The sequence below is a fragment of the Elephas maximus genome, chromosome X (assembly GCF_024166365.1).
Source record: "Elephas maximus indicus isolate mEleMax1 chromosome X, mEleMax1 primary haplotype, whole genome shotgun sequence".
Taxonomy (NCBI): domain Eukaryota; kingdom Metazoa; phylum Chordata; class Mammalia; order Proboscidea; family Elephantidae; genus Elephas; species Elephas maximus.
Genome location: NC_064846.1, coordinates 181,088,885 through 181,104,105, shown reverse-complemented (window position 1 = coordinate 181,104,105; position 15,221 = coordinate 181,088,885). Strand labels below are relative to the sequence as shown.

The following is a 15,221-nucleotide window of genomic DNA, read 5'->3' as shown; positions in this document are numbered from 1 at the left end:
GGTCCCAGCGCCCCACACAGCCACTCAGAGACCCCACTGACAGCAGCAGGGAGAATTACCCCAACACTCCCCCCCCCCCCAAAAAAAACACCCAGACCCATTGCCGTGGAGTGGATTCCAGCTCATAGCAACCCTGTACGTCAGAGTAGAACTGCCCCGTAGGGTTTCCCAGGAGCGGCAGGTGGATTCGAACGGCCGAACTTCTGGTTAGCAGCCGAGCTCTTAACCACCGCGCCACCAGGGCTCCAATGCCCATCCCCCCAGAAGAACCTACAATCCTTCCTACTAGAGAACACTGACTTCACACAGCACACGCTCTCATTCCTGAAAAGCGCAGGGACGGACTTTCCTCAAAATGAAACAATTTACTGAGAGAGGAATTCATAAAATTTGTGTATCAAAAAAAGCTGGCTTTTGCAAAATAGTCTTTCTAAAACAACGCAGGCTTCCAGGATGGGTTCTGCCTCCCCGCTGAGAACCTCTAATGAGAAGGCTCCACAGACCCCCATGAGGAAGGCCCCGGCAGCCCTCAGGGCCCCAGGGCTAAGGGGTTCCTAAGTCCACAGACACTCCCCAAGGCCCCCCAGCCCTCAGAGCCCCAGGGCTAAGGGGTTCCTAAGTCCACAGACACTCCCCAAGGCCCCCCAGCCCTCAGAGCCCCAGGGCTAAGGGGTTCCTAAGTCCACAGACACTCCCCAAGGCCCCCCAGCCCTCAGGGCCCCAGGGCTAAGGGGTTCCTAAGTCCACAGACACTCCCCAAGGCCCCCCAGCCCTCAGAGCCCCAGGGCTAAGGGGTTCCTAAGTCCACAGACACTCCCCAAGGACCCCCAGCCCTCAGGGCCCCAGGGCTAAGGGGTTCCTAAGTCCACAGACACTCCCCAAGGCCCCCCAGCCCTCAGAGCCCCAGGGCTAAGGGGTTCCTAAGTTCACAGACACTCCCCAAGGCCCCCCAGCCCTCAGAGCCCCAGGGCTAAGGGATTCCTAAGTTCACAGACACTCCCCAAGGCCCCCAAGCCCTCAGGGCCCCAGGGCTAAGGGGTTCCTAAGTCCACAAACACTCCCCAAGGACCCCCAGCCCTCAGGGCCCCAGGGCTAAGGGGTTCCTAAGTTCACAGACACTCCCCAAGGCCCCCCAGCCCTCAGAGCCCCAGGGCTAAGGGATTCCTAAGTTCACAAACACTCCCCAAGGCCCCCAAGCCCTCAGGGCCCCAGGGCTAAGGGGTTCCTAAGTCCACAGACACTCCCCAAGGACCCCCAGCCCTCAGGGCCCCAGGGCTAAGGGATTCCTAAGTTCACAGATACTCCCCAAGGCCCCACAGCCCTCAGGGCCCCAGGACTAAGGGGTTCCTAAGTCCACGAACACTCCCCAAGGCCCTCCAGCCCTCAGAGCCCCAGGGCTAAGGGGTTCCTAAGTTCACAGACACTCCCCAAGGCCCCCCAGCCCTCAGGGCCCCAGGGCTAAGGGATTCCTAAGTTCACAGACACTCCCCAAGGCCCCACAGCCCTCAGAGCCTCAGGGCTAAAGGGTTCCTAAGTTCACAAACACTCCCCAAGGACCCCCCAGCCCTCAGGGCCCCAGGGCTAAGGGATTCCTAAGTTCACAGACACTCCCCAAGGCCCCCCAGCCCTCAGAGCCCCAGGGTTAAGGGGTTCCTAAGTTCACAAACACTCCCCAAGGACCCCCAGCCCTCGGGGGCCCCAGGGCTAAGGGGTTCCTAAGTCCACAGACACTCCCCAAGGCCCCCCAGCCCTCAGAGCCCCAGGGCTAAGGGATTCCTAAGTTCACAGACACTCCCCAAGGCCCCCCAGCCCTCAGAGCCCCAGGGTTAAGGGGTTCCTAAGTTCACAAACACTCCCCAAGGACCCCCAGCCCTCGGGGGCCCCAGGGCTAAGGGGTTCCTAAGTCCACAGACACTCCCCAAGGCCCCACAGCCCTCAAGTGCCCCAGGGCTAAGGGGTTCCTAAATTCACAGACACTCCCCAAGGCCCCCCAGCCCTCAGGGCCCCAGGGCTAAGGGGTTCCTAAGTTCACAGACAATCCCCAAGGCCCCCCAGCCCTCAGGGGGCCCCAGGGCTAAGGGATTCCTAAGTTCAGAAACACTCCCCAAGGGCCCCCAGCCCTCAGAGCCCCAGGGCTAAGGGATTCCTAAGTTCAGAAACACTCTGGCCGGGAACAATTATGGAATGCTCATTCCCTGTTACTCGGAAAAGTCAGTCCTGTGGTCATTTCAATTTTCAGGTCTCAAAGATGATTTTAAGGAGACAAACCTCAAAAAGAAGGAACACATTGTATACCTTTACCAGTTTGCAGGCAAAATTTCAAAATCTGGAAGGCAAAGGCCAGACAGAAAAATTCCGGAACGATGTAAAACTTGAGACGTGACTGAGAAAAAAATTCTAAGGAAAACATCGGCAGAAAGTTGCTTCTTTGCTTTTTTTCAGGGTAGCATACTTTGACCCAATTTGATTTTTAAGCCAGAACATGACACCAGTTCCCCGTAGCAGATGTGCCTAAACAAGATGCCAAGATCTCTGCGGAGCACTCCCAGGGGAGCCTCCTGGCCCCCACCTCTGCATCCCCACCCAAATCAGGAGCCAGTTAAGGGCCCCTCTGGCCTCTACAGACACTAAAGCCTAGGAAACAGCGAAACGGCACCAAGAGCCATGGGGCACGCCTGGCCTTTGCAGAGGACGCCCTACTCTGAAACAGATTTGAGAAACACCGTACGAACACAAAGACGGTCTCACGACTCAGCGTTACGAGGAAGGTGATTAACTTGAAAAGCCCGTTAGCACTAAACCCGGAGAACTGCCCACTCCAAACGGGTGACCATGCGGTACAATATCTATCCCGACCTCACAAAGCCTTAAAAGAGCGGATCACTGAGCAGCAAAGAAAGCGAAGTGCTCAGACAGCGGTAACAGTCGGGGTTCCCTCCGGGCTTTATGAAGCGTGAAGTCCCCCAATGGGCGTTACTAACAATCCAAAGTCCTGTCCACACTGAAAATCTCCGCTGGGCTGGGCTGCCGGGCGACAAGCACTTACAATGCCCCCACGGTGACACGGCCCTGAGGCAGGTGAGCTGGCAGCCACGGGACGCACGTGAGGGCCCCTCTTTGAAAGCAAGTTTTCCGGCATATAAAGTTATGTAAACACTTTCCCCAGAATGCGAGCCCTGTTAGGGCCCCTGTCTTAAATCTCAGCCAGCTCTGTCTGGAAGGCTCGCGGGAGCACCGCAACCCCAGGCACTTTGATTTTGCCCTCCCGGGAAACAACAGGGAGGGCGGACGGACAGACACAGCCAAGGACAGACAGACGGAGAGACGGCGCACCTGGACCTGCTGGAAGGCCTTCAGCCGCTTCTTGAAGCGGGAGGGCAGCACGAAGTCGCAGCCTCGGGCCAGCAGGGCCAGCTCCTGGCGCAGGTCGGGGTCCTGCCGCAGCGAGCGCTCCTTGAGCCGCATGCTGTCGGCTTTCATGGGGCCAGGCGGCCGGGCGGCAGCTGTGCGGTGGGCTATTCTGAGCCGCCCGCCGGCCTCAGCGGGCTCCGGGGGTGGCCCCCGCCACCAGGGAGCCACCAAGGGGACCTGCGCTGGGCCGCACGCATTCCACAGGCTGAGGCGGGCACATGGCAGGGAGCGGGGAGAGGCCTGCGGCCCTGTGTGCTTGTGTGTGTCCGTGTGTGTGCACGTGTGTGTGAGAGAGAGAGGGGGGAGGCGCGTGCAGCCGGAGCCCCTGGAGCCCCTCTCCTGTGGAGTGAAGCCCAGTCCCTCTCCTCTCTTCTCTTCCCGAGGGGCTGAAACCGCTCTGAAACTGCTCGAGGCCCCCAGAGGGAGCTGTCCACATAGCAATCCCCTTACGTGGCCTGGCCTTAAAGTGCCCCTGTCACCACACACATACACACAAACATCAAAGGGTGTGTCCCCAAGAGACTTGGGCCAAGATCGCATACACACAGTTGGCAGGCCCCGTCACCACACACACACACACACACACACACACACACACAGGAGCGTCCCGCAGGGACCTGGGCCCCGTCACCACACACACACACACACACAGGAGCGTCCCGCAGGGACCTGGGCCCCGTCACCACACACACACATACAGGAGTGTCCCGCAGGGACCTGGCCCCGTCACCACACACACACACATACAGAAGCGTCCTGCAGGCACCTGGGCCCCGTCACCACACACACACATACAGAAGCGTCCTGCAGGCACCTGGGCCCCGTCACCACACACACACACACAGGAGCGTCCCGCAGGGACCTGGGCCCCGTCACCACACACACACACATACAGAAGCGTCCCGCAGGGACCTGGGCCCCGTCACCACACACACACATACAGAAGCGTCCTGCAGGCACCTGGGCCCCGTCACCACACACACACACACAGGAGCGTCCCGCAGGGACCTGGGCCCCGTCACCACACACACACACACACATACAGGAGTGTCCCGCAGGGACCTGGGCCCCGTCATCACACACATACACACGCACATACAGGAGCGTCCCGCAGGGACCTGGGCCCCGTCACCACACACGCACATACAGGAGCGTCCCGCAGGGACCTGGGCCCCGTCACCACACACACACACATACAGGAGCGTCCCGCAGGGACCTGGGCCCCGTCACCACACACACACATACAGGAGCGTCCCGCAGGGACCTGGGCCCCGTCACCACACACGCACATACAGGAGCGTCCCGCAGGGACCTGGGCCCCGTCACCACACACGCACATACAGGAGCGTCCCGCAGGGCCCTGGGCCCCGTCACCACACACACACACACACAGGAGCGTCCCGCAGGGACCTGGGCCCCGTCACCACACACGCACATACAGGAGCGTCCCGCAGGGACCTGGGCCCCGTCACCACACACGCACATACAGGAGCGTCCCGCAGGGTCCTGGGCCCCGTCACCACACACACACACACATACAGGAGTATCCTGCAGGGACCTGGGCCCCGTCACCACACACACACACACAGGAGAGTCCTGCAGGGACATGGCCCCGTCACCATACACACACATACAGAAGTGCCCTGCAAGCACCTGGGCCCCGTCACCACACACACACACACATACAGGAGCGTCCTGCAGGGACGTGGGCCCCGTCACCACACACACACATACAAGAGCATTCTGCAGGGACATGGCCCCGTCACCACACACACACACATACAGGAGCATCCCGCAGGGACCTGGGCCCCGTCACCACACACACACACACATACAGGAGTGTCCTGCAGGGTCCTGGCCCCGTCACCACGCGCGCACGCACACACACACACACACACACATACAGGAGCGTCCTGCAGGGACATGGCCCCGTCACCACACACACACACACAGGAGCGTCCCGCAGGGACCTGGGCCCCGTCACCACACACACACACACACACACAGGAGCGTCCCGCAGGGACCTGGGCCCCGTCACCACACACACACATACAGGAGTGTCCCGCAGGGACCTGGCCCCGTCACCACACACACACATATACAGGAGCATCCCGCAGGGACCTGGGCCCCGTCACCACACACACACACACATACAGGAGTGTCCTGCAGGGTCCTGGCCCCGTCATCACGCGCGCACGCACACACACACACACACACACACAGATACAGGAGTGTCCTGCAGGCACCTGGGCCCCGTCACCACACACACACACAGGAGCGTCCCGCAGGGACCTGGGCCCCGTCACCACACACACACACACACACACACAGGAGCGTCCCGCAGGGACCTGGGCCCCGTCACCACACACACACATACAGGAGTGTCCCGTAGGGACCTGGCCCCGTCACCACACACACACATACAGGAGTGTCCCGCAGGGCCCTGGGCCCCGTCACCACACACACACACACACACACACACACACAGGAGTGTTCTGCAGGGACCTGGGCCCCGTCACCACACACACACATACAAGAGCGTCCCGCAGGGACCTGGGCCCCGTCACCACACACGCACATACAGGAGCGTCCCGCAGGGCCCTGGGCCCCGTCACCACACACACACACACACACATACAGGAGTGTCCCGCAGGGACCTGGGCCCCGTCATCACACACATACACACGCACATACAGGAGCGTCCCGCAGGGACCTGGGCCCCGTCACCACACACGCACATACAGGAGTGTCCCGCAGGGACCTGGGCCCCGTCACCACACACACACATACAGGAGCGTCCCGCAGGGACCTGGGCCCCGTCACCACACACATACACACACATACAGGAGCGTCCTGCAGGGTCCTGGCCCCATCACCACACACACACACATACAGAAGCGTCCTGCAGGGACCTGGGCCCCGTCACCACACACACACACATACAGGAGCGTCCCGCAGGGACCTGGGCCCCGTCACCACACACACACACACACATACAGGAGCGTCCTGCAGGGTCCTGGCCCCGTCACCACACACACACACATACAGAAGCGTCCTGCAGGGACCTGGGCCCTGTCACCACACACACACACATACAGGAGTGTCCCGCAGGGACCTGGCCCCGTCACCACACACACACATACAGGAGTGTCCCGCAGGGCCCTGGGCCCCGTCACCACACACACACACACACACACACACATACAGGAGTGTTCTGCAGGGACCTGGGCCCCGTCACCACACACACACATACAGGAGCGTCCCGCAGGGACCTGGGCCCCGTCACCACACACGCACATACAGGAGCGTCCCGCAGGGCCCTGGGCCCCGTCACCACACACACACACACACACATACAGGAGTGTCCCGCAGGGACCTGGGCCCCGTCATCACACACACACACACACACACACACACATACAGGAGTGTCCCGCAGGGACCTGGGCCCCGTCATCACACACATACACACGCACATACAGGAGCGTCCCGCAGGGACCTGGGCCCCGTCACCACACACGCACATACAGGAGTGTCCCGCAGGGACCTGGGCCCCGTCACCACACACACACATACAGGAGCGTCCCACAGGGACCTGGGCCCCGTCACCACACACATACACACACATACAGGAGCGTCCTGCAGGGTCCTGGCCCCGTCACCACACACACACACATACAGAAGCGTCCTGCAGGGACCTGGGCCCTGTCACCACACACACACACATACAGGAGCGTCCCGCAGGGACCTGGGCCCCGTCACCACACACACACACACATACAGGAGCGTCCTGCAGGGTCCTGGCCCCGTCACCACACACACACACACACACATACAGGAGTGTCCCGCAGGGACCTGGGCCCCGTCATCACACACATACACACGCACATACAGGAGCGTCCCGCAGGGACCTGGGCCCCGTCACCACACACGCACATACAGGAGTGTCCTGCAGGGACCTGGGCCCCGTCACCACACACACACATACAGGAGCGTCCCGCAGGGACCTGGGCCCCGTCACCACACACATACACACACATACAGGAGCGTCCTGCAGGGTCCTGGCCCCGTCACCACACACACACACATACAGAAGCGTCCTGCAGGGACCTGGGCCCTGTCACCACACACACACACATACAGGAGCGTCCCGCAGGGACCTGGGCCCCGTCACCACACACAAACACACACATACAGGATCGTCCTGCAGGGTCCTGGCCCCGTCACCACACACATACACACACACATACAGGAGTGTCCTGCAGGGACCTGGGCCCCGTCACCACACACACACATACAGGAGTGTCCTGCAGGGACCTGGGCCCCATCACCACACACACACATACAGGAGCGTCCTGCAGGGACGTGGGCCCCGTCACCACACACACACATACAAGAGCATCCTGCAGGGACATGGCCCCGTCACCACACACACACACATACAGGAGCATCCCGCAGGGACCTGGGCCCCGTCACCACACACACACACACATACAGGAGTGTCCTGGCCCCGTCACCACACGCGCACGCACACACACACACACACACACACACATACAGGAGCGTCCTGCAGGGACATGGCCCCGTCACCACACACACACATACAGGAGCGTCCTGCAGGGACCTGGCCCCGTCACCACACACGCACACATACAGAAGCGTCCTGTAGGCACCTGGGCCCCGTCACCACACACACACATACAGAAGCGTCCTGCAGGCACCTGGGCCCCGTCACCACACACACACATACAGAAGTGTCCTGCAGGCACCTGGGCCCCGTCACCACACACACACACACAGAAGTGTCCTGCAGGCACCTGGGCCCCGTCACCACACACACACACATACAGAAGTGCCCTGCAGGCACCTGGGCCCCGTCACCACACACACACATACAGAAGTGTCCTGCAGGCACCTGGGCCCCGTCACCACACACACACACACAGAAGTGTCCTGCAGGCACCTGGGCCCCGTCACCACACACACACACACAGAAGTGTCCTGCAGGCACCTGGGCCCCGTCACCACACACACACACATACAGAAGCGCCCTGCAGGGACCTGGGCCCTGTCACCACACACACACACATACAGGAGCGTCCCGCAGGGACCTGGGCCCCGTCACCACACACATACACACACATACAGGAGCGTCCTGCAGGGTCCTGGCCCCGTCAGCACACACACACACATACAGAAGCGCCCTGCAGGGACCTGGCCCCGTCACCACACACACACACATAAAGAAGCGTCCTGCAGGCACCTGGGCCCCGTCACCACACACACACATACAGAAGTGCCCTGCAGGGACCTGGCCCCGTCACCACACACACACACATACAGAAGCGTCCTGCAGGCACCTGGGCCCCGTCACCACACACACACACATACAGAAGCGTCCTGCAGGCACCTGGGCCCCGTCACCACACACACACATACAGAAGTGTCCTGCAGGCACCTGGGCCCCGTCACCACACACACACACACAGAAGTGTCCTGCAGGCACCTGGGCCCCGTCACCACACACACACACATACAGAAGCGCCCTGCAGGGACCTGGGCCCTGTCACCACACACACACACATACAGGAGCGTCCTGCAGGGTCCTGGCCCCGTCACCACACACACACACATACAGAAGCGTCCTGCAGGGACCTGGGCCCTGTCACCACACACACACACATACAGGAGCGTCCCGCAGGGACCTGGGCCCCGTCACCACACACATACACACACATACAGGAGCGTCCCGCAGGGCCCTGGGCCCCGTCACCACACACACATATCACAGGAGAGTCCTGCAGGGACCTGGGCCCCGTCACCACACACACACACACAGGAGAGTCCTGCAGGGACATGGCCCCGTCACCATACACACACATACAGAAGTGCCCTGCAAGCACCTGGGCCCCGTCACCACACACACACACACATACAGGAGCGTCCTGCAGGGACGTGGGCCCCGTCACCACACACACACATACAAGAGCATCCTGCAGGGACATGGCCCCGTCACCACACACACACACATACAGGAGCATCCCGCAGGGACCTGGGCCCCGTCACCACACACACACACACATACAGGAGTGTCCTGGCCCCGTCACCACGCGCGCACGCACGCACACACACACACACACACATACAGGAGCGTCCTGCAGGGACATGGCCCCGTCACCACACACGCACACATACAGAAGCGTCCTGTAGGCACCTGGGCCCCGTCACCACACACACACATACAGAAGCGTCCTGCAGGCACCTGGGCCCCGTCACCACACACACACACACAGAAGTGTCCTGCAGGCACCTGGGCCCCATCACCACACACACACACATACAGAAGCGTCCTGCAGGGACCTGGGCCCCGTCTCCACACACATACACACACATACAGGAGCGTCCTGCAGGGACATGGCCCCGTCACCACACACACACACATACAGGAGCGTCCCGCAGGGACCTGGGCCCCGTCACCACACACATACACACACATCCAGGAGCGTCCTGCAGGGTCCTGGCCCCGTCACCACACACATACACACACACATACAGAAGTGTCCTGCAGGGACCTGGGCCCCGTCACCACACACACACATACAGGAGTGTCCTGCAGGGACCTGGGCCCCGTCACCACACACACACATACAGGAGTGTCCTGCAGGGACCTGGGCCCCGTCACCACACACACACATACAGGAGCGTCCTGCAGGGACGTGGGCCCCGTCACCACACACACACATACAAGAGCATCCTGCAGGGACATGGCCCCGTCACCACACACACACACATACAGGAGCATCCCGCAGGGACCTGGGCCCCGTCACCACACACACACACACATACAGGAGTGTCCTGCAGGGTCCTGGCCCCGTCACCACGCGCGCACGCACACACACACACACACACATACAGGAGCGTCCTGCAGGGACATGGCCCCGTCACCACACACACACATACAGGAGCGTCCTGCAGGGTCCTGGCCCCGTCACCACACACACACATACAGAAGCGTCCTGCAGGGACCTGGGCCCTGTCACCACACACACACACATACAGGAGCGTCCCGCAGGGACCTGGGCCCCGTCACCACACACATACACACACATACAGGAGCGTCCTGCAGGGTCCTGGCCCCGTCACCACACACATACACACACACATACAGGAGTGTCCTGCAGGGACCTGGGCCCCGTCACCACACACACACACAGGAGTGTCCTGCAGGGACCTGGGCCCCGTCACCACACACACACATACAGGAGTGTCCTGCAGGGACCTGGGCCCCGTCACCACACACACACATACAGGAGCGTCCTGCAGGGACGTGGGCCCCGTCACCACACACACACATACAAGAGCATCCTGCAGGGACATGGCCCCTTCACCACACACACACACATACAGGAGCATCCCGCAGGGACCTGGGCCCCGTCACCACACACACACACATACAGGAGTGTCCTGCAGGGTCCTGGCCCCGTCACCACGCGCGCACGCACACACACACACACACACACACACACATACAGGAGCGTCCTGCAGGGACATGGCCCCGTCACCACACACACACATACAGGAGCGTCCTGCAGGGACCTGGCCCCGTCACCACACACGCACACATACAGAAGCGTCCTGTAGGCACCTGAGCCCCGTCACCACACACACACATACAGACGTGCCCTGCAGGCACCTGGGCCCCGTCACCACACACACACATACAGAAGTGTCCTGCAGGCACCTGGGCCCCGTCACCACACACACACACATACAGACGTGTCCTGCAGGCACCTGTGCCCCGTCACCACACACACACACACATACAGAAGTGTCCTGCAGGGACCTGGGCCCTGTCACCACACACACACACGTACAGGAGCGTCCCGCAGGGACCTGGGCCCCGTCACCACACACATACACACACATACAGGAGCGTCCTGCAGGGTCCTGGCCCCGTCACCACACACACACACACACACACACACAGAGGAGCGTCCTGCAGGGTCCTGGCCCCGTCATCACACACATACACACACACATACAGGAGTGTCCTGCAGGGACCTGGGCCCCGTCACCACACACACACAGAGGAGTGTCCTGCAGGGACCTGGGCCCCGTCACCACACACACACATACAGGAGTGTCCTGCAGGGACCTGGGCCCCGTCACCACACACACACATACAGGAGTGTCCTGCAGGGACCTGGGCCCCGTCACCACACACACACATACAGGAGTGTCCTGCAGGGACCTGGGCCCCGTCACCACACACACACATACAGGAGTGTCCTGCAGGGACCTGGGCCCCGTCACCACACACACACATCACAAGAGTGTCTTGCAGGCACCCGGGCCCCGTCACACACACCCAGGGTGATCTGAGGCAGGAAAAATTTTCATAGGACCCAAAAAGTAAGAATCACAAAAGAAATGAACCAAAAAAAAAGGGAAAAGTTAACATTTCCTCCTCGAAATACAGTTTTAGGGAAACAAAACAGCCACAGGGTGGGAGAAAACTTGTCCACAACACACTTCTCCGGAAGGACTTGTGTTCACATAAAAAGTAATAACAGCGTGAACAATCCAACTTATACAACAGCCGAAGGCGTGAGCAGAGGCTTCACGGGGGGGCCCCGGAGGGCCAACAGCCACCTGCAGACACCAGGGAGCTGCAAACCCAAACTGGGAGCTGCAACTCACCAGAAAGGCCCGAAGTCAGGAGACTAAGGAGCTGCCAGTCATTGGGGACATGGAGGAGAGAGGCTGTGACACACCGCTGGGGGGCAGGGGGGAAGGATGCGTGCACAGGCCCTTTACAAAGTCAAACACATCCTACCACACAGCGGCGAAGTCCACCAACACCCACACACAAACGTCCACAGCAGCTCTGTTCATAGCAAACAAAGGCTGCAAAGAATTCAAACGCTCGCTAATATTTGAGCCGATAAACTGTGTACATCCACACATGGAATCGGACTCTGCAGTCAAAAGGTGCTGACTACGGACACATTCAAGGAGCCCTCATGGTGCAACGGTTAAGCGCTCGGCTGCTAAGCGAAAAGTCAGCACTTGGAACCCACCAGCCGCTCCTCCGGAGAAAGAAAGATGAGGCAGTCTGCTTCCTAGGAAACCCTCTGGGGCAGTTCTACTCTGTCGTACAGGGTCCCTATGAGTCAGAATCAACTCGACGGCACAACCACCACGGACACATGTATCCACGCAGCCAAATCCCCGGCACACTTGGTCGAATTAAAGAAGGTGTATAACTCCGTTTATGTGAAGTTCTAGAAATGAAAGCTAAGTCCCTGTGGTGCCCAGTAGGTAATGCACTCAGCTGCTAACAGGAGGCTGGAGGCTCAAATCCACCCAGAGGCATTAAAAGCACGCTCCATTTTTCTCCTTTACGCATGTACCACGCAAACCTGCTGCAAAGGACCTCTTTAAAATGTTAAAAAAAAAAAAAAAAAGCAAAGATGTCACTTTGAGAACTAAGGTGCACCTGACCCAAGCCATGACTTTCAATCGCCTCACATGCATGAGAAATTCGGACAATGAATAAGAAGACTGAAGAACTCTGATGTAGTTGAATTATGGCGTTGGTGAAGAATATCCCATAAACCGTGGACTGCCAGAAGAATGAACAAATCTGTCTTGTAAGAAGCATAGCCAGAATGTTCCTTACAGGCGAGGATGGTTAGACTTTGTCTCATGTATTTTGGACATGTTATCAGGAGGGACCAGTCCGTGGAGAAAGACATCACGTTTGGTAAGGTCAGCATAAAAGACGAAGACCCTCAACGAGATGGACTGATACAGTGGCTGCAACAATGGACTCAAACACAGTAGCAACGATTGTGAGGATGGCATGGGACTGGGCAGGGTTTCTTTGTGTTGTACGTGGGGTTGCTCTGAGTTGGAACCTACTTGACGGCACCCAGCTAAGACACAGAAGAAGATCCGACTCCACCCAAAGAACAGGACGCTACGTGAACCCACAGCTGAGTCCCTTAGACAGGAGTCACAAGGAAAGAGGAGGCATTAACGTGTTCACGGTCTGAACCTCCCTCTTTCTCCTCCAGTTGTCATCTGGGTTGATAGGTAAGTACACAAGGGAACAGCCAATCAGGTCCTAGTCTCCCTCGTAAATCACCAAGTGCTTGAAGAATCTGATAACCGCTGGACATTGTCTAATTCACATGTACGAGAAGGAACAGGAAATTACAGGTGCCCTTTCAGGTGACGTTTCTTAAAACGCACAGCAGCCCATCTCTGCTGTCTTGTTGGAGGTACATATCAGATGACAGCTCCGACGTGACCTGTGTTTTGTTTTGGACGTTGCCACGTGATATGTTCACTACGGACGTGCCTTCCTTTTACTGTCCCTGGGGAATTCGGCAGACCTGGGATGAGGGCTCATCTATATACAATGTTGGATATGTCTGGGCACAGTAGGAAAGGTTCTTTTATGGATGAAAACCTCCTTCTCTGGCCCCGAGTTCTTTCCTAGATTCTCAAAGTGCAAACACCACCTAGCATTGTCTCTGCCCTGTGGAGGGAGTCGGGAGCACAGAACACATCTTTCTCTTTTTAACAGTGCCTCACACGTTCCATTTAAGGCGAGTGCAGGGATGAATTCTTGTTATTTTCATCCCATCAAAAAGCTGTGTATTTGCTTCTTGAAACTTCACTGACCCAATCCAAACCCACTGCCATCGAGCTGATTCTGAGTCACAGTGACCCTACAGGACACAGAAGAACTGTGCCACAGGATTTCCGAACCTTTACATAGATCAAGAGGCAGTTGTTCAGACAGAACAACGGGATACTGATTGGTTTAAAGTCAGGAAAGGTGTGCATCAGGGTTGTTTCCTTTCGCCGTACCTATTCAATCCGTATGCTGAGCAAATAATCTGAAAAGCTGGACTATATGAAGCAGAACGGGGCATCAGGATTGGAGGAAGACTCATTAACAACCTGCATTATGCAGATGACACAACCTTGCTTGCTGAAGGTGAAGAGGACTTGAAGCACTTACTAATGAAATGAAGATCAAAGACCGCAGCCTTCAGTATGGATTACACGTCAACATAAAACAAAAATCCTCACAACTGGACCAATGAGCAACATCATGATAAACGGAGAAAAGACTGACGTTGTCAAGGATTTCATTTTACTTGGATCCACAATCAACAGCCATGGAAGCAGCAGTCAAGAAATCAAAAGACGCATTGCATTGGGCAAATCTGCTGCAAAGGACCTCTTCAAAGTGTTGAAGAGCAAAGATGTCACCCTGAAGACTAAGGTGCCTCTGACCCAAGCCATGATATTTTCAGTCGCATCATATGCATGTGAAAGCTGGACAATGAATAAGGAAGACTGAAGAAGAATTGACGCCTTTGAATTGTGGTGTTGGCGAAGAATATTGAATATACCAAGGACTGCCAAAAGAACGAACACATCTGTCTTGGAAGAAGTGCGGCCAGAATGCTCCTTGGAGGTAAGGATGGCGAGACTGCGTCTTACATAGTTTGGACATGTTGTCAGGAGGGATCAGTGCCTGGAGAAGGACATCATTCTTGGTAAAGTACAGGGTCAGGGAAAAAGAGGAAGAGCCTCAACCAGATGGTCTGACACCGCGGCGGCAACAATGAGCTCAAGCATAACGACGATTGTGAGGATGGCGCAGGACTGGGCAGTGTTTCATTCTGTTGTGCACAGGGTCGCTATGAGTCGGAACCGACTCGACGGCACCCAACAACAACAACGACAGCAATCTTTATGGAAGCAGACTACTACTTCTAGTAGGTTCGAAC

General features: G+C 58.3%; 1 protein-coding gene and 1 long non-coding RNA gene across 3 annotated transcripts in view; both read right to left on the bottom strand.

Annotated features, from left to right (window-relative positions):
- PPP2R3B (protein phosphatase 2 regulatory subunit B''beta) overlaps window positions 1-4,246 on the bottom strand; it is a 46,151-nt gene extending 41,905 nt beyond the window's left edge. The window contains exons 1-2 of one of the 2 annotated variants that reach the window (XM_049871818.1): window positions 4,081-4,246; window positions 3,334-4,028 (exon numbers count right to left, since the gene is read on the bottom strand). In XM_049871818.1, the coding sequence (XP_049727775.1) occupies window positions 3,334-3,951 (618 nt within the window). In that variant the 5' untranslated portion in view covers window positions 3,952-4,028; window positions 4,081-4,246. Of the gene's footprint in view, window positions 1-3,333 lie in introns of both variants that reach the window. The other variant, XM_049871817.1, reaches the window with a different exon arrangement.
- Window positions 4,247-6,553: 2,307 nt separating this feature from the next.
- On the bottom strand, window positions 6,554-7,534 carry LOC126068986 (uncharacterized). The gene is made up of 3 exons (XR_007515805.1): window positions 7,368-7,534; window positions 6,852-6,955; window positions 6,554-6,787 (listed from the first exon to the last, which is right to left on the bottom strand). It is a non-coding gene; the product is annotated as an uncharacterized LOC126068986 (long non-coding RNA).
- Window positions 7,535-15,221: the final 7,687 nt, after the last annotated feature.